Genomic DNA, 23,458 nt, shown 5'->3' on the forward strand with positions numbered 1-23,458 from the left:
GGGGAGGCTTGCCCTGAAATCTTTCTCCAGGTGGAAAATGGGGAAGGCTTTGTATACACTCGGGCTTTGTCTAGAATGGGCCCTTTTACACCCATAAAGACTTCAGGGGCATTTTGGGGTTTCTGCCCGTTTGTGCTGTCCTGCTTTCGCAGCAGCACTAAAGTATTTCATTGAAAGCCAAGGTCTCTACATCAGAATGAGTTAGTGGCATCAGTGGTCTTTATTTTATTTTGGTTTGGTTTTTTTACCCTCAAATCCCGTTGAGCTGTAGGAAAGCTTCCCCCTCCTCCCCTCCCCTCAAAAAAGGAAACGTCAAAGTATGTAATATGAAATTAAATGTGGCACTGGATATGTTCTGGCAAGTCATGGTAGTAAACTGAAGTTCTGAACACAACTAGATGCAAGAGCCCATGAACAGCAATGATTCAAAAAAATCCAGTACAATGATCTAGTTTAAGTCAAGGAAACTCTGAAAATTAGGCCCTAAGGATTATTAGTCTTCTCTCCTATAATAGATGCTTCTGAACTCTGCTTATTGAAAGAAATAAATTTTAATTTAGGCATTCTGCACTTTCAGAGTGTTTATATGACAGAGCTGAAACCAGGTGAGGAATTTGTATGTTGTGTGAAGGTCTCAGTGGACACTGTGAACCATGGAGACGAAGGTATTTTAAAATTCCTGTCAGTGTCTGGAAAATCCACTGTAGTATTTGTAAGTTTAAATTATTTTGATGGTTAGAAACGTCTGCTTCCTTTGAACTGTTCTTTTCAGCTTAATTTAAAAATATATAGAAACCATGGGGAGGAAAATCAGCTTCTCTATGGCAAGATTAGATAAAGTGGCATTTATAACAGTCCCATGTCTGTGACCAAAGCTGCTGCGAGATTTGATTTTTTAGCTTGGAGGTGTTTTCCTTCTGGTCCTCACTCCCACCTCAAAAAACCCCCCAAAAACAAAAACGGAACAACAACCCCCCGAATTCAATGAGAGCACAGGTTAAGAGCAGCCAGCAGTAAAACCCCGAGTCCCTCCGGCAGCGGGGTGCAGTTCTCTTGTGCAGCAGAGGATGGCCTTGTTGGGCAGCACTGCAGGTTTCTTGCTGTCCCCGCCATGCCGCCTGCCTCAGTCCTGTATTCATGGCACAAATGGGACCGAGCCCTTGGTACCCCAGCACGCGAGGAGTCACGTTATTTGTGACAGGCACCTCTCCCTGATCAGCCTCCTCGGGACAGCAGCCGAGCGCTGCCCAGCATCCCTGCCGCTACCCCAGCTCACCTCCCTCTGCTGAAATTTGTAGGAAACAAAGTGTGGTCTCTGGCCTCCTTCAACTCTGCGGATTTTCAGTCAAATTGCAGCTGTCATGGTTTGCATTTGCTGTGGTGCTTTTCCTCAGATAAATTTAGCTCTAAAATAAAGCTCTAAATCCCATACCCCAAGGCGTGGACAATTCGAACTGTTTGTTGTTCAGTGAAAATTGCTGAAATATAGCTCTGTGTGTGCATACACACAGAGGCAAACAAATATATTCATAATAAAAACCACATACAAGTAGGCAGGGTTTAGCTGAAAAAATGTGACAGAAGTTGCAATAGCAATGCCAAATGATGCTCCCTGTTTGAATGCAGTATTACAAAGAAAGACCAGTTTGAAATTGGATTTGATTCTGGACACAGGAGAGGAGGGTAATTTGTAACATGTTGTATTATTAACCCAAACTAAACCAAGAGGCAACAGAATTAATTAATTGGCATATACTTCAACTTTTGTTTAAAATGAATGGAATACTGGAAAATAGCTCATTTACTTGTGTCCTTTATGTTCTCCAAGCTTTCCTGGGACTATGTGTATATATATGTATGTATATATTTATATATTTTTTTTCATTCCTGGGCTTGATTGATTGGTGGTGACAGATGCGATTTGTGTTCTCCACGTCTATTAAGCACTTCTATTATTTATATATAATATTTGTTACCTTCAGAATCAGTTGAAAGCTAAACACAGGAAGAACTATTTCAGTACGTATGTACCTCCTTAAATTTGGGCCTGCGTACACCCATAAAAATTAAGTATTTTCAGGACCTTATAAAAGCAGTGAGATGAGACAGTGTTAAATACTGTGGTTCATCCTGGAAAGTCTATGATTACCCTTTATTTTTCAGTAAATACTGTTCTACTGCCCTTCACTCCCACCCCCTTAACAAGTTTAGCATCCACCCATTCCCTTTGTTTCTGAAGGGTAGTCTTGTGGCATGAGTATGTATCTTGGTGCTTTTTGCAAAGGCGTATATGCTCTGCAGTCCTTGTGTCCCTTTTGGAGAGCAGGCAGTTATTCATGTTGTAGCTAGGTCTCATTAATTATTTGCTGTCTATGTAAAGCACTCTCCAATTACACCACGAGGTACCTGTTATTAAGCTGCATTCATCTTTACTTTCATTGTGCTTTTTCTGTAGCAGTTTCCTTTGCATCCTTCAGAGTTGCCATTTTGTTCCTTGGTGCCTGATGTTTTACAAGCCCCTGTCCTGATTTTTCCCAAGCATATTTGTATCATAAGTGATAGGTACTCCTTGACTTTCTGTTCTTCTCCTTGACCACGTGGCCATAGCTGCAACAGTAAAGAAAGCCAATGGGACATGCATTTTAAGAAAGACACTTTTTTTTGCCTCTATTTTTTTTTTTTCTTTTTAGGGAAATCTTCATTTTCTAAAACATCAGTTGCAATGCTGTCTTTATAAATCTTGTTCTCTTTTCCCATAGGATTTGCAAATAGAACGAGAGAGGACCGTGTATAATATTTCTGGTGGCTGCACAGCCCTTGTGGTGGTGTATTTATTGGGGAAGCTTTACGTGGCAAATGCTGGTGATAGCAGGTGAGTAAGTGTGGTGTCTCCCCACCTCTTCCTTCACCCCAGACTCCCCAGATCTGCTGTTAATCAAGTTCCTTAGTTGCAAACAGTATCACAAGTGGATTCTGTTTCTTGGCTCGACACTTAACGGTTTTCACAGAAATTAATGCAAGTGGCAGTGATAGGTTTCCAGTATCTTGTCAAGTGGTGGTTGCAATCAGAGAGTTTGATGACACTTCTGGCCCTGTGACAGTTTCTGAATGACCTGATGGTTGCAGGGAAGTGGAAAGACACTAAAGACACACAGAAGAGATGTTGGGTGTGTAGTAAAATTGTGTGTTGAACACTGACAAGGTGTCTGCATCTGGAACCAGCTGGACTGGTTCAGTATGAAGTTCTGTGACTCCTGTCCTTAGCCTTAGTCTTGGAAGGCCACCTGGCTATCACATTTTGATATAATTGAAGGTAATAATCTATAAGTAAAAAGCTACTAGTCCTGCAACAGGGAGGAGGAGAGGGAGAGGGGCTCTCACAGGTTAGGATTTTTACTGTGTCCTGTTTTAGCTCATGTACTTGTCCATCAGAACTGAATGCTGTCGTTCAGGAGTTCTTGCTTTGTTGTATTTAGAAGTCAGATGCTTGAAGACTCATGACAAGAAGCTTTTTTTTTTTGTCTTCTGTGTTAGCTACAGCTAGGAGCATACTGGAAATCTCTCACTTGCATTCTTTTCCTCTCTCTCTCACTCTCTGCCATACCACTATCAGAGAGAGATGAAGCTCTTCTTGCAAGACTTTAGACCTTCATGTTTCTTTTAACAGGACTGTGCATAAACAGACCGGGGAGAATAATCCCCTGCATGATACAGACACTGTGTGCTCCCTTAGTTAGCAGCTGAGGAATTAAAGTCTGGAAAGGTACTCAACCACATTGTCTTTAGGTGAAGACTGCTACGGTTATGCACTTGTGTTTGAGGTTTATGCACACACAGTTCATGTTTGCACTGTGTGAGCACAATGTATTTACAGAGACAGTAGTCAACTGCAAAATGCTTTGTAGTTTAAACCTAACATTTTTAGTGCCTCTTGCTGCTTTAAACTGTGTAGTAAGTCAGATAAATCCTTTGTGCATAAACTTTCTATTCTTTTCATGTTGGTGATTGTTCTTAATATGATGAATTTGCTGTTTATATTGCAAATTGCTCACTCAGTTCCTTTTGACAAGTGACATATTTGAATCTTTTTTGCATCAAATGAGTCCTCACAGAGGGTAGATGCAAACATATTTGAGTAGACCACCTATCTAGCACTTTGTAGTTTAAACCTAACATTTTTATTGCAAACATATTTGAGTAGACCACCTATCTAGTCATCAGAACCAGTAGCTGAACTAAATTTTACCTGTTTTGCCATTGAATTACAAATAATCATATTTTCCTGTGCTGTTGTACTTGAAGTACAGTTGAGTCACTTCCACTGGGTTGCCTAAATTGCTTTATTGTCTCTTTAAAGTGTGCTGTGTAAGATTGGCCATGCAGGACCTACCTTTGAGTAGTTGAGATCTGTGTTCTTAAATGACTAGCTGCTTCTAGTTCCCCCAGGACTCCTCCTGCTTCCCAAGAGCAGCCTCAGCTCCATTGCGCAGCCTCTAGCACCCAACAGGAAGGAACTCATTGTCAGTGATCTTGAATTAGCCCAAGTGTCCACTGTAGTTAAAGCCACTGAGTCTTCAGTAAGCTTTGAATGTTCATCAAGCCCATCAAAAACATCTCTTCAGAAGAGCAGGAATTGGAAGGGAAGCCATTGGCAAGGCTGGGTCCTCTTTGAACCAGGACTCAAATTCTTCTACTCATGCCTCGCATCTTGTAGGTAACAAGGTCCCTCCAGATCCAGTATAGTTTGGTTTTGTAATTTCCAAATGGACCTCATGGAAACCTTCCGCATGCTGAGGAGAATTGTCTGGATTCCCAAAATAGGCAACTTCTAGATTTTCATAGCTCAAGAAAATAAAAGCTTTAAAGCATAGAAGATCAGTTCATCTTGACCTGTCTTCCACCAAAGCCCCACTTCCCATGTTTCAGAAAGGGAGAAAAACAGCTATTGCAAAACATCTAAGTTGCTCATCATCACTAAAAGGACATTTTAGGACTAGAAGAGCAGCTCTGATGTTGTCTGCCTGCTGCCAGGGTGCACAATGCATTCCTGTATTTTTAGAAGCCCAGTCACATAGCTGAGAAGCTTTTTTCCTATTAGTTGGAAAAATATGTTGTGCGGTTTCGTGCCTTGCATGGTCAGCTTCGTGGTTTGTACGGATACAGATGAGGGTGGTGAGTAAAACAATAAGGAAACTACTTTAAAAAATATTTCTCAGCTTTTGAGAGGAAGGGTGGGGTTTGTTTTTTCACCCAAGCAGGGGACTTGTGCTTGCTGCTGTTGGAACTAGATGCCAAAACCCTCAGTTGTTCAGTTGAGCTTTAGTTTCTTTGAGTTCACCTACTCGTTTGTGCCTCTTCTCTGTCCTCATTCTCCTTCTCCCCTCTCTGCTCCCCCACTGGAAAAAGCCTACAACTAAATCAAGCTACATTTCCCACAGACAAGAGTCTGTAAGAGGAGGTTTTGTGCTGCAGGGGTGGGAAATAAACATTTTGGATTCACACAAACCTCATTTGAACTGCCTCTGCCCAGAAGAAGGTTAGGTCTCTTAATTCCAGGCAACTTCAAAACAGCAGAAGCTTTTAAAGGTGGGTTTTGAACAGCTTCTGCTGTTACAGGACCAAGGTATGTGCAATAAACTGTTACTGTCACAATGAGACTAAGGAAACGCCAAGTGTGAGACCTGAATAGTAATGTGCTGTGCAGTGCCAGCTATACCTCAGACTTATGTCTGTGGTATTCAGTTTAACCACCAAAGCTTCTCAAATCTAATCATTTCATGCCACGTACCCTGGCAGTGTTGTATAGCAGCTGTCCTTTTGTAGTTGATGTGTAATTACATCATGAAAAGACTTTAATTACCATATTACTAAATTACCAGCCAGCAATCCTTTCAGGTTCAGCCCTAGCTCACTTCTATATGGACTATTAGGCTTCTCTAAGCTGAACACTTTTGGTTAGTGTAAAAGGGAGGAAAAACTGTGCTAATTGTAGGTTTTGTTATGAACTATTATTGAGCTTGATGTTATGGCATCACTAATGTCAATGATATAATTAAACTTCTGCTAACGATGCAATCACAGTTCTGTAATAATTATACGTTAACTGCACATGATACCAGAACCCTGCTAAAATGAGGTGATGTATTCAGAACCTGATAAAAACAACTTGGAGGAAGCCACTTTCATTCTCTAATGGCTTGACTGATCATTCTTGGACTCTGCCATAAAGTTACCTACTTTTATAGCCAAAATTCTTGTCTGAATATTGGCCAAAGATTTTTCTAATATTTCTCTCTGTCTTTCTTCATCTCAGTGGTTAGGACTGTCCGTGCAAGGTTATCTAGTTAGAGACTGATAGCACTGTAGTCAGCTGTCCAATATATAGTGCTTTTATGGTGAGCAGTGGTGCACTGTGCTTTGCTTACCAGTTTGACATATACATTATGGTAACTAGTCCAGGCCCTCTCAATAGCTGGTTTTTTTTTTTTTTAATAAGGAATAGTAAATCTTCTCTGCTCATTCTTTTAAATAGTATTGTTCAATTTTATATTGCTAAAGTGACTTTTACTTCTAAACTGCCATAACACGCCTTGTTAATCTCAGTTCTTTTTAGTTTTATGCTCTTTATTAGGATGTTGTTTTATAGCCAGTGATGAAGCAGTAGTAAAACAGGGACTTAATGTTTTTACTGATTACTGCCCAATTATTGTATAGCCTCATGCAACATAACATTTGCCCAATATCACTACAGTGACTGTAATGCAATATGATCATATTAACTATCTTTGGCACGAGTGTTCTTCTGGCTTTCATGTTGCCTGGCTAAGGACCTGCTTGGAGATTGCAGGCACTGCTGTTCTGTGTTGTGCTTGGAGCCATGTAGGGCAGTTGTGCTTTTATCATTATATGAGAAGCAGAACACCACAAGTTGATTTGACTTTTCCGTAGGCCCTGAAACACTCACTAAATCTGCAAATGGGTTCTTGGGCTTTTTTGATTTATTGGTAGAAGACAGGATCAAAGCAAAAAGCCTGATGTTTCAGAGGCTTCACAGACTTGCAGGGTCACTGGATTTTTTGCTGTGCTTCATCAGCACATCAGCTTCATCTTTTTACTTCCTTGCTTTTGCTCTCCTGTGCTTATGTTTTCAGGGCATGTTCACCCTCTGCTTGAGCGTATGCCCTTATGTCTAGTACGGATTTTCTCCTCCTTTTTGTAAGTGTAGAATTAACACTAAGGCATTTGAGATTGTTAAACGATAGGAGCTTGTTGAGTAAATATTTTTGTGGCACTTCCACCTAGGTGCATGTTAAGCAACTTTATTGGTGCTCCAGGTGCCCACACCTGGGATAGTGTGTTTATAACACTGACTTATCCCAGTTTAATGAAATAGTGAACTGAAAATTGAATTCTATTTTGTTTACTCTTTCAGTTCTTTCTGGATTTGCTGCTTGTGTTTAATCTCCCTACATTTGTACTTCTTCTGTGTCATGGTGCTTGTCAGCTACTTCCCTCATGCATTGTTCTCATCATAAGAAGTCAAATTTTGGGGGATTAATCTGCTTTATGAAGTAAATAAGAGAGGCATGGAAACAGCCACATATCTGCTGACTGGCACTGTAGCTTAAATAGAATTTCTGAGAAGTCAGAATTGATGATTCTGACCCATTTTTGTGGTTCATGGTATCTGACCTCTTCCTCAAGGCAGTCCAGCAGGGTGTTTTTTGCCAGAAGTGCTAACACTGTGTGAGGATGGAAACCAAAAAATGTTGTAGTATATTACTATTGCAGAGCTAGCTTGCTTTACTCTTTGGTTTATGGTATTTTTATTTTTTTTAAATCAGATTTTTCTTAACTACCCATCTTCTAATCTAAATAGTGTCTATTTTCCCCGTTTTCCTTGAGTGGTCTGCCTAAGCCGTCTCTGTCTCCTTACATCTCTGTCTGTATAAACAACAGTAACTGTGCTTCATACTTAGTACTTAGAGGTCTCTAGAGGAAAGACTAACTCAGTTACTAAGCTTCTCCCGTCTGCAGTATTTGGAAAAGCATTCTTTTTCCTCTCTCCTTCTAAAGATGGGACAAAAAAGAGCTGCAAATCTCTGAACCACCTGCAGGGCCTTTTCATCCCGGGACCACAAAATCTGTGGTGACTCCTCCTTTGTTCTCTGAAGTTCTCATTCCTCCAGATCCTCAAAAGGTGCCTCCCAAGAGGCAAGAGCAACACTTATGAATTGTATTTTGGCCAATCTATGTGCACATCCCCTCTTTCGATTAGAATTAATTCTTTGACAGAATCACTTGAAAGTAGCAAATGTTTGACAATTTCAGGGCAACAGATAACCTAAGTCTGGTCTGCTCGGGATCCTGTGTAGTGAGGAGAGACTGAGTTCAAGACACAGTGAATCTCTCCCACACACATTCTCTTTCACTGACTGCAGTTTGGTAGGTGGAGAAGTCTGATCCTGCCTAGCTGAAAATGTTGGAAAAGAGCATGGTATCTTAGTCACACTCAAGAGATATGGCCAAGTCCCATCCCTCTGTTTCCCCTGCTGCTCTTCGTTGGAAGCCTGACTTGCAGGCCTGCAGAAAGCACTGCTGCTCCTCTTCTGCGTGGCCTCTGTCTAGGGAGAAGCAAGAGTACAGGTTTCATAGGATTAACAGCAGTCTCAGATACTGCAGGATTTCATGCTGGGTAAAGCTTTTGGAGGCACTTCAGGAAACACTTTAACTGAGGTGTTGAGAAGAGGTGTTGGATCAGAAGTAAGTCATTGCACTCTAAGTGCAGTGATGAGGAAGAGTGTTTCCTAGTGATCCAGTGGATGACAAGGTCCAGGATACTGGCACGTCGTATCCAGCACTGACTTGGCAGAAACAATTTATTTGGCAGTAAATGTCCATAGCCTTTTGAAGACAAAACAAATGTCATGCCTTTTCTCCAAACTCTTATTTTTTCCTGGGAGAGCATATGCCTTAGCAAAGTCTGTGGCAATCTAGCAGGTGTTGAAGCTATTATAAACATTTTCCATGAGTGGTACATTCAGTTAAGTCTTTGGTCCTAACCACAGAGGCATCATCTACCCATGAAGTCCTTATGTTCCAGATTATGAGGAAGGAGAGGAATTTCGGCTATTCAGGTAATCTCAGTAAACTGGAAAGCCACAGTTCATTGGTATTTGTTTCCAGGAGTGATGAATTCTATTAACTTTAATTCTCATAGGTTTTCAGCCTTTAAAATAGGAAGGGAAAAAGAAAAAAAAAAAAACCCAAACCAACAAAACCAAAGCAAACTAATCAAGCCAGACAAAAAAAGCTAGTTGCTGCTGCTGCAAGTAAAAATTCCCTTGCTGTCTATTTTTATTGGTGAATGTAAGCACTGATCAAGGAAAAATGCCTACTGTAATAACGTTTTTGCATGTATGTTGCACGTGTAGCCTGCAGACCTTGTAGTGCCTGAGGCAAGATGGGCGAAGGATGCCAGGATGTAATTCACTCACTCTTTTACCAGTACCTTACTGATGCATAAAGAGCCTGTGACCTCTAGTAGCGACAGACAGCTTGTGGTACAAGCGAATATATCAGGATCCAGATCTCTCAGTGCAGTGCATTAGCTCAAACCCTTCTTTTTAATCTGTGCCTTTGCAGCTGACCACAGAGAGACCTGCAGGTTCTTCATTCTGGTGTTACAAGGCCAGGGCCAAAGCACACCAAGCAGGCTGGGCACCTTAGACCTCTAGCTCCCATCCGTACTATGGGAGGAGGTCCAGGGGGGTCACCCCAGGCTTGCTTGGTGAATGTTTCAAGTCTGCTGTGGTCTGCTGTGTTGGAAAGCTTTTCTTAGCCCCAGAATTCAATGAGCTTGCCAGGCAGTGCTCGTGGGGCTTTTAGTGAGGGTTTCCCTTGTCACTTTTGCACGGATGAATGAAGCAGGGCTTGGTTAAAAATTCACTGATGCAGAGTGACTAGAGAGTGCAACTTTCACTCTGCTTTTACCTCTTGGTCCAGCTTGTTCCAATATCCTGCAACTGCCGCTGAGTTAAGCAGAAAAGCTGCGATCAAAGTAGATGTGATGCTTTAGGTGCTAAAAATCATTCTGACTTCCTCAATGGTAAGACACTGAAGAGCAGGGAGGGTGGAAAATCTGTGCTTCTTCCGTCTTACGTGGTCAGCCATATCCCAGCCGTATTACTGGCAAAATAAACACTGACTTGCACAGCAATGCCTTCATCCACTAAGCCCAGGTTTAGTTGCCATAGTAATTCATCCTGGAGATGAATGTGATATCCTGGACAGCGGGGAAAAAGACTTTGATTCCACAGATACCAGTCCTGAGGCTCAGAGCTGGCCATAGAGACGTGACTGCACTTCTTTGTTCATTTCCCTGGCACAGCCTGAGTGATTGGTGGCATGTTGTTCAGCCATGATACAGAAAAGCGGTGGTGTATCATCATTGCAACCCTGAGCTTAGCTGTGTTCAAATGAAGAATGGACTGAAATCATCACAGGCAAAATGAATCCCATGAGGGTGGCAAATCTACAACCTCAGCATGCTGGAACTGGTGGGCAGTTTTCGTGTGCTAGCAGTGTTGCTTTAAACTCGCTGTAAACTGGCTTGTAATAGCTTCCTAGCTGCCAGCTGGAGTCTTGTCTGAAAAATCAGTGGATTCAGATGTAAACCAACAGGAAAGTACACACAATTAATTACAGAGCATTTTAGTTTAGGTCATTGGCTTTTGGTTTAGTGCTACTGGAACCAGAGAAGACAATACTAGAAGTGTACAGGTAAACATATAAAATGACCACTGGTTCAATATCAAAAGTTACTTTCCTGATTAAATGGACAGAAAAACCGCATGCAGATAGCCAGTGCCATCCCATTAGTGATGGGGTGGGAGCACAAAAAAAAGTATAATTAGCCCTAAAATGAAACACTGTTAATAAAGGCAATTGCTAATAATAAGCCAACTGCTAATAATAATTCTATACTTAGATTGCATCAGACAGAGGACCTAAACTAGAGCAGGGAATTCACTGGAGAGTCCCATGGAAGTGGAGCTGCAGCCTGCCAAAGAGGCACTGAGAACTAGAAGCATGCAACTCCTGGGATCAAAAATGACCAGGCAATGTGTCTTCTCCAGGCTATCTCCTCTGTGGACAACCTGCAAGCTCAGTATTTTATTTAGTTTAAAACTGTAGAGTGAGTAGTGATGCAGAAACAACTGAACTAATTTAGTTTTGGTGTTGGTGACAACCAAGTGCTTCTCACCATTGGGTGCAATATATAGGGCAGAGGGAGGCTACCAGGAGAAGAAAATCCCTTTGACTGCTTCTTACTAAGTTGTTGGTTGAATACGTGTGATAGAATGTGAGATCAGTTCTAAAAATTCTGCTTTTTATTATTTCTGGTGGCAGTAAGAAAGATGCTGACTGGCTCAGGTGCTAGTGTAGATGAGAAGTAAGCCCTTCCCTGGAAGTCTATGAATATTATTTTGCTGTGAGAAACAGCTTCTACTTGCCAGTTCATCAGCCTTTATTAGAAATAATGCTGTTCATTTAGTAAAAACAAACCACCAGAATAGTGCCTTTAGAGTATATCAGCAGCCTCATTTTGCCCAGAAACCTTCTCCACAGGAATGAATAAGCATTAGAAGAGTCAAGTATCTGGAAACAACGTAAAGCTCACATGTGTTTGCACAGGAACAGCTTGTGTACTTGTAGGTGCCTCTGAAAGATGACTTTCAGGGTTTCTTGCAGGGACTAGGTTTCATAATTTCTTTTCCTGGTTCTTTTCAAAGGCAAGAGGAGGTTCTCATGTTGCCACAGGAGATGTGTAGCATGCTTGGCTCTGCTGGTGCGAGGACATGAAAAGAGGCCCTTGAATGAAATACTTGGGAATGCCGTGTCCGTGTCTTGCCAGTGTCCTGTCAGAGCAGGGCTGTACTTGGCGGTTGTGTTGCTGAGATGTTAACCATGGGAACAGCCAGGATGGCTGGCAGCCTGCAAAAGGCCTTAGCAGAAGTTTGGGAGGGCTTTTTCTTGTTCCTGCAGGAAGTGCCGAAGCACACTCCTATGGGAAGTTACTTTAACCCTTGTGCAGTACTTCACCAAGGCGAGTTCTCGCACCTTTTACTGGCTTGAGAGAGCTGAAGTTCCCCCAAGTGACGGATGGATGAGTCCAAGCAGCCTGCTTTAACCGTGGCGTACACGATGAGGCTGTGTTGTCACAGGAAGAGCCACAAGCAGGGTGAATGCCTTCCCTTTTAGAGTTGGCTTTGTTTGGCTGAAAGAAAAATGATCCAGTGTTTCTACTCTGTCACAATATTTCTGCAGATAGCCTGATGTTTGTGGTGAAAAATGTGAAGAAACCAGGGTGGCAGGACTGTTGAGTGGCAGTAGATGGAAAATGAGCACAGAGGCAATTTTTATTGGCTCTACCCCCTCCCTGGCTTGTTGCTTGTTTTCTTCTTGGTAGCGATGCCGAGTAGGAGTTGAGGCATTTTTGAAACATCTCTTGGGTATTCTGGGTGGGAGGCAGCCAGGGGTTTTTTCCATTGATGTCGCTGAGGGTTGCTGCTTTCACCTCCCAATTTTATGGTGATGGATTTGTCATCACTGGGACCTGTTTTAATGCCAGCTGAATGCTATATAATGATTTGTTTCACTATCCCCATCCTGCCTTAATTAATAAAATCAAGGAAATAATTTAAAGGCTTTGCACTATAGTTCCATTATTATTGGTAGTGCAGTGAGGTGTTTGTTCACCTGGTTTCTAAAGAAACATTGAGAAATGAGTCTGCGTGGGACTAAAGGAGAGTAATTCAGTTTGTAATAAGTGAAACCAAGGTGCCAGGACTGAATGTATTAAAAGTCGTCAGTAATCATAATGGCTGTAAGTTCCAGGACTTAATTTAGAGAGGAGAGAAACTTTTAAAAAAAAAAAAAAATTATAATCACCTCTTCTTTTACTTAGCAATTAAGAAAAGGTAAATAAACGAATCTAGTTTGAAGCTCACCAGACATTAGCGTTGCTTTTCCTTGGCTTCTTTAAATATATGCATTTAGTTACCATAGTACACAAGTACCCATCTAAACTGATTCCGTAGTTCTAGGATTTACTACTTTTTTGTTGTTGTTGTTTTTTTTTTCCCTGAGCTATTTTGTGACATACCTAATTAAAATCTACTGCTTGGTTCCCCTTTGAATTTAGTAAAACCCTGCCTTATTCTTTCTGTCAGTTTAATCCCTCTTTCTTTTCCATTGACACATTTCTAATACCTCTTCAGACAGGCCAGACACTTCTGCTTCATCTGTACCGAATCCACAATGCTTAACACCTTTTGACAAAACGGATACATCCTCCCTGTGGCTTGGAATTGATATACGCTGTCAAAAAGGGTTTTCCTAACGGTCTCTCTTTGTCACCTGCACCAGATTTTTATCCTCTGTTGTAGAAATGCACAGTTTAATGTTGTGTTTTAAGTCATTTTTCACTGAAAAAGTGTGTAATGGAATCGGGGTGTCCCCTGAATCCCCCTAACAGCAGGAGATGCCTCTTTGTTTTGAACACCAGAATCCCAACAGACCCATGACAGCAGTGAAATTACACTTTTGACCTTGTTCACTAAAGTGTTTCTCTGTATGATTAAATGAAAGTAACCAACAGTAGCTTCCTCTAAAATGTGCAAGTTTCCCTCTGTTTGTTTCTCTTAAGAAACTCGGAAAGGATGCTGTGCAATTCTCCACTGATTGTGTTCTCCACAAAAGAAAAAAAAAAAAAAGGAAAGAACAAAAAACCCAAACCCTGCTTGATTCAAGGAGAAGTGGCTGTTTTATCCATATTAAAAATGCAAAGGCAATTGATATATTGATGTTTTCCTTAAGCCAGTGTTGCTGCTACTTCCTGAGTGTGACAGCAGCAGTATAACACAGTGGCAGATTTTTACCCTTTTTTTGCTTCATTCGCCACATATTTTTAAAGGGGACTTATAACAAAACACCAAATATAAAGTATTGAATCTGAATATAGAAAATAACCACATACTTAAGATTCTGTGTGAATTTAGTTGATCATCATAGACTACACAGTTACATCAATCCAAAAGATAAATGTAGTATTTTCTGTAGATTTACATGCAGCACTTTAAGCTCCTGGTATTTCTTTTCACTGGCATGTGGCCTGGGTGGACATAGCCCACTGCAGGATTTGCTGTGACTGCCATTGCCGCCTTACACACCAAGGTGCTGGCACATCTCTTGCTCCATATTTAGTTGTTTGGGACACGGCTTCTCTGGATCAGAAAAAGTCAGTGAAATGGCCAGAAGAGGGATGCAAAATCAGAATCTTGTTTCTTCCGTTTTAGGCTGCTTCAGCTGTGTTTTGGGGACTTTTTTTCCCCAGTATATTCCTATTTTCTGTGAATATTTACCAGCTGCAGATTAGTGAATCTGCACACTGTACTTTGTCATGCAGAGCCGGCATCTGTGAAACTCGAGGGCAAGTACAGTCCTGTAGTTTGTGGGGGTGGGGAGTTAGGCAGCTGAGTTGAAAAGAGGGGAGAGGACTCAGGGAAATCTATGGTTTGTTTTTACAAGGTATCGAGATAAGTGACCTAATGGCCTCCATGGCATCAAGACTTCAGAACAGTTTCTCCTGTTTGCTCACTGTGGATGATGCTGTATGGCAAAGGCATCAGAGCCTGGAGGACAGTGCACCAAGCGGGCTGCAGATCTGCAACTCTAAATTTCCTCTCCTACAAAAAAACTTTTGCCTTAATTACTACCTCATTGGTGATATAAATTAATTATTGGGTCTGAAGCAACCTTGTCATCAGAGAATATTTGGTTACTGTTGACATACTTGTTCCCTGCAAACATGAATTATCCGACTGCTTTTGGCAGGCTTGTCCTGTGGCTCTGCTATAACGTTTCACTAGTGTGGCTGAAATCAAAACATCACTATTAAACATGGCAGAATCAGATGCTCTCTGGGCACTCCATCTCTTCAAGTTCTTCTTGCTTCCTATGTAGCTATTTCTGACAGTTTAATAGGACAGCTGTATTCTGGTATAAAATAATACACTCATATTTCCACAGTGCATGGGGAGCGAAATGCTTTCAGAGCACTATTTCGTTGTATACGTGCATCTCTCATGCACGGCAGAAGCAGTAATGCTCACGTAATGCCATGTTGCTGTTTAGTCCATTAGGAAGCGTAAAGTCAAAATTAATTGTCCTGCAGGACCATATAGAATGGGTCTCTAAAAGCAGTTACTGGGATGTTTGCAGTTGCCATATCAGCCAGGCTTCCTCCCCATGAACAGTTATTGACTTTGGGCTATTGAATTCAGGGCCCTGGAGGTTGCTGGGTGGGAAAAGCCTTCAGTCGGTGCTTGGCAGCTCTGTCACTGCGAGGTCATGGAAAGGGCAGTTCAGTCTCCAAACTGAATTAGGGCCTGATTCGGCATCTCTTCAATCACAGGGGAAAATCCCTCTGAGCAGGGTGGTTCCTGGGCCAGGCTTTCGCACCCAGCCTCTACAGCGAGATGGCCAACAAACGTGTTTGGTTTTGTCACTTGCGTTGTCAGAATTACCCTTTGCTGTTATGAAATGGCTAAGCAGCTGGTGTGGAAAGGTAAAGAGCCTGGTAAGAGGATAATGAGCCCACCAGAGTTGAATTCAGACCAGTGACCTGTACATGTACCTCTGCGTCCCTCCCATTACTCATATCTAGAGCCGTTTAATTCCTCGGATCAAATCATTTGACGCTTATGAGCAGCTGTAACTTTCAAGTTGAATAAAGTCCAACTGCTGAAAACATTAATGAAAAACATAAAACTGAGGCTCTGTTTTATCAGGTATCAACAGCATTGCTTTAATCCCCCCCAAAGAATTTTTATTTTTTTTTTTTTTGGTGCTGAGTTGTGCTTTTCATCCCAGGTGGCTGCAATTTCTAGTGAAAATAAGTTGAGCCATGAAAGGTTGACCCACTTGCCTCTGATTTGCTTTTTATATGATGCGAGTCCCTTAGGGCCCAATTCTACCCATAGAAGTGAGAATGATAGCTATCAATGTATATAAGAAGTATGTCGGCATGCACAAAGAAAAAGGTGAACACCAGGCTGGTCTGAGTAGTCTTTAAAATATGGATTTCCTGTGAAATGGTGATTAGAGAGGAAGCAAAGGATAATTAAAAAATTGGCCTGACACAGTTTTATCAATGTATGTTTTTTATACTAGTGCTTTCAGACAAGCACAGGATCAGTAGATCACTTATGACTCTCTTAAACTACTGTGTAAAATTTGGTTAGTGTCTGATCAGCTCCTTTGATCAGTCTGGTCTAGACTGTTGCCAGGATACTTACTCTGTACTAAACCCACAGTCATCTTAAATGGAGGCCTACTCAAGTGAGTCAAATTACATATGAAAAGGTTATAAAAACTGTCCGCTGTCTTTGAGTAAATGAGTCTGGTTCAAAGATGAATACCTTAGGCAGAAATTAAAGCAAAAGTGTTGTTGCAGAAAGGAGGTGGTGGAGTTCTTAGTTTTTAAATTATTGTCTCAGAAATCCCAAAGTAGTATTTTCAGCAAACCTTTATTATTTTTAATTCTATTAGCATTTTTGTAAGCCTGTAATGTTTTCAGATCCCATAAAGGGAAAAAAATTCCATCAAAAATTCTGCACAAATTTCTCTTAAGAAATTAGTGAGTTACAACCACTATGTCTGTATCATTTCAAGCACACAATATTGTTTTTAATAGTAGCAGCAGAGGGCCAGTGGGAGCCTTCAGTACGTAGGCTGCGCTCTTGCCACCTCTAATTTCTACATAGGATTATTGCAAGGGAGTGCTGGAAGTCCAGGAGCAGTAAATTTGTTATCTGTCAAAGCAGAACTGTTTTTCCCCCATCACTAGAGCCTTTTCCCACCTCTCCTGTTGCCATCCGGAACCTGTCTGTTCTTTGCCACATGAGTCTCAGAATGTGAACAGTTCTTTTCCTCTTGATAATGCTCCTTCCTTTTGCATACTAGCGACAGTAGATGATCATTTGGAGACAATTTTAATCCAATATTGTATCCAGAAGACTTGGAAAGTTATCCATTGCCATTAATTTTACAAAGCTGGTTTGTACCCAGGCCAGTTTTCTCAAGATGCCTGTGTTTTAAATTTAGAGGTTAAGTTTTCAGTCATTGTGTTTCTACCATATTTGTTGGTTGCATTGCAGCGCCATCAGAATACCTGGCATAGAAGCAGTGCCAGCAAACTGATCAAATTATCAGAAGACATAAGGTAGCACATAAATATCACATCAACAGGTGAAAAGATCACAGAAAAGAGACCATTTAAAACATATAGAAACTGGAATCCAAGTGACAGTTGCTTGTTTTATCTAGACCAAATTCTATACAAATTCAAGAGGAGAGCTGGTACACTGCACACTGCTACTATCCAGACACTGAATTCATTTTCTGATGGTTGAGAAACAGCTCCAAAACAGGCATTAAAATCTTTGGGGTCTTCCATAGTTCATCCAGCTCTTCAAAAGCCTCAGGCATTGCTATACTTAGAGAACTGCATCAATAACAGAAAGATAAAAGAATGCAGTTCTGTGAGTAAATACATGACCACAGAATGCAGTAGGAATACTGGGTAAGTTCTTCCCTCTTGTGACTGTGTTTCAGCCAGTGGCATTACACCAGGGAAGAATCAGACAGTATTTTGCATGCAGCTTAGCAGATTGTTGAGGCAACAGGCAGGTGTCTGTGAGAATTTCCTCTCTGCTGTTTGCAGAAGTGTATGTGAAAATTCCTGGCTGATCTATATAGTGATTCCATTACCTGTCGTCTTTCAGCAGGTAACTAGTTAAATGTGTTAAATAGGATTTGCTTTGCCATTTCCATTTGCTGTTGGAGTAGAAGTGTTCTGACATGACATATGACCAATCAATAATTGGAAACTGCTTGCATGAATCATTTGAAGCCAGTAGTTTAGACAGTGTCAGCTACAACTGGGATTAAAACCTGCAAAGGGTTGTTCTACAATCAGTGATTCTGCAGCATCTCCTCTGGGTGTCTGCATTTCACTTAATAAGGGTACCCTGTAGACATCAACTGAAATAACTCTTGCCTTTGTTGCTTGGATGTTTTTGTGAGCTCTGAAATGAACTTGGCATATACAAATATACTTAGTTATCCAGCCTAAAGGAAGCAGGGCAGGAATTATTATCCTCTTATGTTGACAGCTTCAGTACAAAAGAAATGGCTTTATTTCACTGGGACTCTGAAGAGAATGAGAGTGTGACTGTACCTTGTGGTTTTCTGGGTATTTTTTACCTTTTTTTCTTTTTTTTCCCTCTCTACTGATGATGTTCTGTTACTATTACAGGGCTATAATAATCCGAAACGGTGAGGTCATTCCAATGTCTTCAGAATTCACTCCAGAGACGGAACGCCAGCGACTTCAGTATCTGGTAAGAGGCCTGAGGACCAAATCAGGTGCTGTTGATGACAAGCATTGCTCGGTAATGTCTAAGGTTCAGACACATGCCACTGAATTACTGTGGCTCAGTGCAGGACCACGTGTCCACTGAACAACAGTGACTGACCGTGTACATCTTTTAGCCATCAGCAAATGTGGATAAAAGCCTGGTGGTGCAAATCCTGATGAAAGGAGTCTTATCTCTTCTGTGAAGGCCGTTGATTAGCATGGCTATGCTTGTGTACCTTGTTCAGGTGCAGACCGTCAGCAGCTCGTTGGTGTTGGGTAATGACAGCTCAGACATAAAGCTAACAAGCCACAGAGGTATTTCAGTCCATCCCAGTGTTTGCTGTGTGACAGTATAAAATACCACAGACTGTTCTTTGTGTGCATGTGAACAATATTGCAGGGTTTTATTCATTTGCTCTAATAGTATGCCAATAGTATCTCAATCAGGGAAAAGATATCCAAGTTGGAAGTGATCTCAGTGAGTGTTAGTACTGCAGGATAGGATGGGTGAAAAAAGACTAGTTTTGTTTAGTGTAGAAGCACTCATAAAACTGGAACAGGTTGACTAGCTGAGGAAATATGGGATGCTTTATACACCAAGTTGTGTTGGCTGATAATCTGCCCAAGAAACTTAAGTAAAAATGTGTGGTTTTATTTTTTTATGCAAACAATCCTGTTACTTTTTAAATTTTTCATCTATGGTTGCATTAGTTGGTTGAGATGTTTATCAAAATGTCATTCCTCATGTGGCTGAGAGGTTTCTTTTGTGCTTCTTCTGCTTTTTCCTCTTTGAAATTTAAACTTAAGCCAGGGCAGGCTCACTGTTAGCTTTGCCTGATGTGACGTGGACAGGCCAAGGCTAGTGGCATTCCCTGGTCTTCAAGTGTCTCTTATCTTCAGCCTGGCCCAAGCATTGTGGTTTGAAACTATGCACAGTGACAGGGGTTGAAGGCAGGGGTGGAGAGTTTTAAATAAAAATTGTGACTGTTTCTGCAGTTGTCATGTTTGATTTTTAATCAGGTTCACTAGATTGAAGCTGAAAATTGCAGAAGAAATACTGCTTTGGGAGTATTCAGAGAACCAAATGGAAGAGGCCTAATAAATATTTACACTTCAGTTCGGTTGCACTTAAAATAATTTGTTTGCCTTTAAAAATAGAAGGTATCTTTATTGTCTAGGAAGTCTGCTACTTCTGTGGGACATAGGAGATAAAGCAATGCCTACCAGGGATTTTTTTTATCTTTTGATGTCCTGTTTAGCTTGTATTTGAAAACAGCAGCTGATCTGAAAAGCACTTCTGCTGTTTCCTTTGGAAAATTCCTTTACCTTTGTCTACTTTAATTCTACATGTGACGAATACGCCAAGGCTATGTGTATCATATTCAAAGAAAATACGTCCAGGACAGCAGGAGCATGAAACAAAATTAGAGATAATTTCAAACATAACATTCCAAAAGTAACATTTTTAGTCTAGTGTTTAAAAAAAAAAAAAAAAGACATCCCCGAATTTCTTACAAGGTTGGCATAAACATTACACTCCCAAAGGTTGCATCTGTCTTGCTGATTAGATCCCAAATAATTCTCCTTACTCACCTTGGCTGTCCCCAGGTTCCGCCGTCAGTCTATTGCACCATCAGCATCTCTCTTCTGCTGTTCTTATCTGAAAGTTACTTACTTTGGATTTATTTTCTTATATGCAGTTAAAGCTGGGTGTCTTTGTTTTAAACATGTTGCACTGTTCTTCCTGCACAATAGGAAGAAAATCACTTAATCATTTTAGCATTAAGATTTTACTTGGTAAACGCAGAGATACTGTTCACTGTGGGGAAGTTACTGCACAGGCAAAGGGATGGTATGGATTTACAGCCTGCAGGCTACTGAGCGTTGGCTCGCTGTGTAGTAGACACTGTCAGCACAGTCAGGGCGAAGGAGCTTTCCTCTGCCTTTGCTGCCTGTTGATTGCTTTGGCCACACAAGATGTTGGTTTAGGTTAACTGGCACCTTCTGTATTTCTGTCTTATTTTCCGGTCCCTAATTTCCATGTGCAAAGAAATCTGTGGGATAATGAGTTGTTCAGGTCATGTGTGCATCTCTATATGAAGTCCTCCAGCCTAGTCTTGGGCTAAACTGTGCTTGAGCTAGTTGAGTAACTGAGGGAGAGGGGGAAGCAAATGTTTTCCCTATCCAGCCCCCATTTTAATGCAGATTTGTTGCTATGTATCCAAGAATGGCCTTGGACATAGGCCTCTAGCATGGCAACTTCAAAAGAATGAGTTGACTACCCAGTCATTCTAACTTTTGAGCAGCTCTGCACATGGTTATCCCTCCGTCTCCACCTGCAGCCCAGTTTTTTGCAGTGGGAGGGCAGCACACAGCTGCAGATTTCAGGCAGGCCATATGGTAGAGGCAGACGTCTGTGTCAGGGAACTTGTCGAGAGGATTGCAGAAGGCAATCAATCCTTCAGTCAGAGAGCACTTCTTAAGAAGGTAAGGTGTGAAAACCTTGCACCAGTATTCCCTTGGTCCTTCAGCTTCTGTAGAGGTTCAGTGCACCATACTGCTTCCCTTCCACTGACGAGTGTTCACGAGCCTCCTTTTCTTCTGAATTTTTATGTCTTTCTTTTCTTCTAGCGTTGTGGCAGGAGAGCTTACACAGCACCTACTCTAGAAAAGCCCTGGCATCCCAAATCAGTGTATCCTGGGGGAGAACAAAATCCAGTATTGACTGGGAACTACTCTGGTGCATTCAGCAGTTGTGCAGGCAGTGACTGCCAGAGGCAGTTTTCCTTTCATCTTCCAAGGAGACTATTAATTTTAGTCATGATAGTCTAAATTGCAACAGTAAATGGCATAGATTTTGTTACTTATTCCTTTGGAAAACATGTTTAAAATTAATGATGAATGAGTGTATTTCAGCTGGGTGTATTCCTATTAGTTATCAAAGTTATGCTTTGAATATGTCATGTGGGGTCAGCACGGTGTTACTGCATACCATGTCCATGCATGTAGCTGGGCAATGCCCCAAAAGTTGACAGCTCAGACCAAAGATGGTGCACTGCTGCTACCAGAGCAGGCTTGCTACTAGTAGAGACTGGTTGGCCATCAGTGGCAGTGAGCTGTGGATGCTCTTTGTGTTTGGCACCATTCAAACACAGGTTCATGAGCTGGACCACATGGGTTCAAAGAGGACTTATTTCATTGTTCAGGTGAGGATTAAGTGATGCTAATTTATCTGCTGAAGGATGCTTGGGGAACCCAAGCCTGAAGAGAAAATTAACCTAGAATCTCCTAGATGTCAGTTCAGTGCCTCAGTTACAAGTCAGATGCATCTTAATTCTCTTACAGTTCATGGCTCCCTGCATCACCCAGCCTAGGATTGTTTTGGCCATCTGGCATATTTATTGCACGATGCTGTGGTGAGAGATGTGTGGTTTTATGGAAAGAGTCCTGGTGTTCCATAAGAGGAGACAATTCAGGGATGGATTTGGCTCCCACTTCCTTCTTTCCTTCTACCACCACCTCCTTTAGTTTTAATCTCTGTTTGGCTTAAACGTGTCCGTATGGTAATGACTGAGTAATCTGCAAAACTTGTGGATGCTGTGCATCCTGTTGTGAATGGCAGTCCCATATAGTAGAGTATCCTATTGGAGAAAATGGCACAGTATGAGAAGATGATGAAGTTGTAAGGTGTAGTTCATGCGGGAGAAAACAGCAATTCTGAAAATAACACAATTCCGTGAAACCACTAGTGCTAGTGATGTCCCAGAGCAGTGTATAGTGGGGGAGCTGGAAAAGGCATCATCAGGGTTTATCGAGGTACAGGTAAGATACATGCAGTGTTCCCTGTCACCTAATTAACTGACATACTAGTGTGTAAGTCTAGGTTTATATTAATTTCATGTTTGCTTTGCTGATTACCAAACACAGCAGGAAGTAAATGGCCTTTTGAAAGAAACGTGACTGATATTTCCTTGAGCAGACTCCATTTTGAACAACTAAAGTTGAATGTAATACATCCAACCACAAAATGCACCATAAAATGGCAGAGTACCAAAACACATGATGCAGACTGTGCCAGATTTATGCCAAAAAACTGTAGTAGCTTCTGAAAGAAAAATGATGGAAAATATTCTGGTTCCATAACACAGAATAACGATGTTGTCTGAACTTACCTCGTAAGGATATAGAAACTGTTTGATAGCAACTCTTTTTATTAAATTTTAAGTTATCTGAAAAATTTTTCTGATCTGAGATTCTTGAAAATCAAGACTAAACAAATGAAAAAAGGAAAATACAGTGCCTCATCGCAGATGAAATTCTGATAGTCGGTTTACTTGCCATTTTTGTTTCTTATTTGATCACTTGAGGGGATTTCATGGTGTCTACTTGAAAGATCTGTAGGATTTTAAAGTGTTGTTTATTTATTTTCTGGTTCTGCTGCCCAGCACAATTTGATTGGGGTGGAGAGGGAGAAGAGTCCTGCTTGTAGTAAATGGAGAAGAGTTCTCAACAAACCCAACTTAAGTTGCAGCTGTTTTATAACAAAGCTTTATTCTCTCTGTAGAATTACCAGTGAAGCATCAAAAATCACTGTTGAAAGAAAAACGTAAGAAGTATAGAATTTTTTTAAAAAAAAAAAAGCTCCCCCCCAGATCCCCATTTCTTCACATAAGAATTCAGCTCACAGGCGCCAGAAGCTTCCAAATTGCTCTTTTCCCTCTCTTCCACTGACGCCAAAAATATTAGAATCAAGTTAAGATCGCTGGATTGTAAATCAAGCATTGAGGCTTGGCTGCAGAAGAGAAATCTTATTTGAACATTAGCAGTCCACTGGTAACTCTGCCAGCTTTATTAATCTTATTTCACTTGTGACCTCAGACTTTCCATCTGAGTAAATCTTTATGAAATGCAGTCTCTCCCAATCGCTTTACCTTTTCAATAAAGGAAATTCTTGTTTTCAAGGAGAAAAATGCT

General features: G+C 41.2%; 1 protein-coding gene across 1 annotated transcript in view; it reads left to right on the forward strand.

The window, feature by feature from the left end:
* Positions 1 to 1,728: 1,728 nt before the first annotated feature.
* Positions 1,729 to 23,458, forward strand: part of LOC104520678 (protein phosphatase 1H) — a gene marked incomplete at its 5' end in the record, with an annotated part of 54,021 nt that continues 32,291 nt past the window's right edge. Inside the window, 3 exons of the mRNA XM_010162430.2 lie at positions 1,729 to 1,845; positions 2,760 to 2,872; positions 18,383 to 18,467. Coding sequence (XP_010160732.2) covers positions 1,729 to 1,845; positions 2,760 to 2,872; positions 18,383 to 18,467 — 315 coding nt within the window. The remainder of the gene's footprint in view (positions 1,846 to 2,759; positions 2,873 to 18,382; positions 18,468 to 23,458) is intronic.

This window comes from Antrostomus carolinensis, unplaced genomic scaffold (assembly GCF_000700745.2).
Source record: "Antrostomus carolinensis isolate BGI_N321 unplaced genomic scaffold, ASM70074v2 scaffold40652, whole genome shotgun sequence".
NCBI lineage: Eukaryota > Metazoa > Chordata > Aves > Caprimulgiformes > Caprimulgidae > Antrostomus > Antrostomus carolinensis.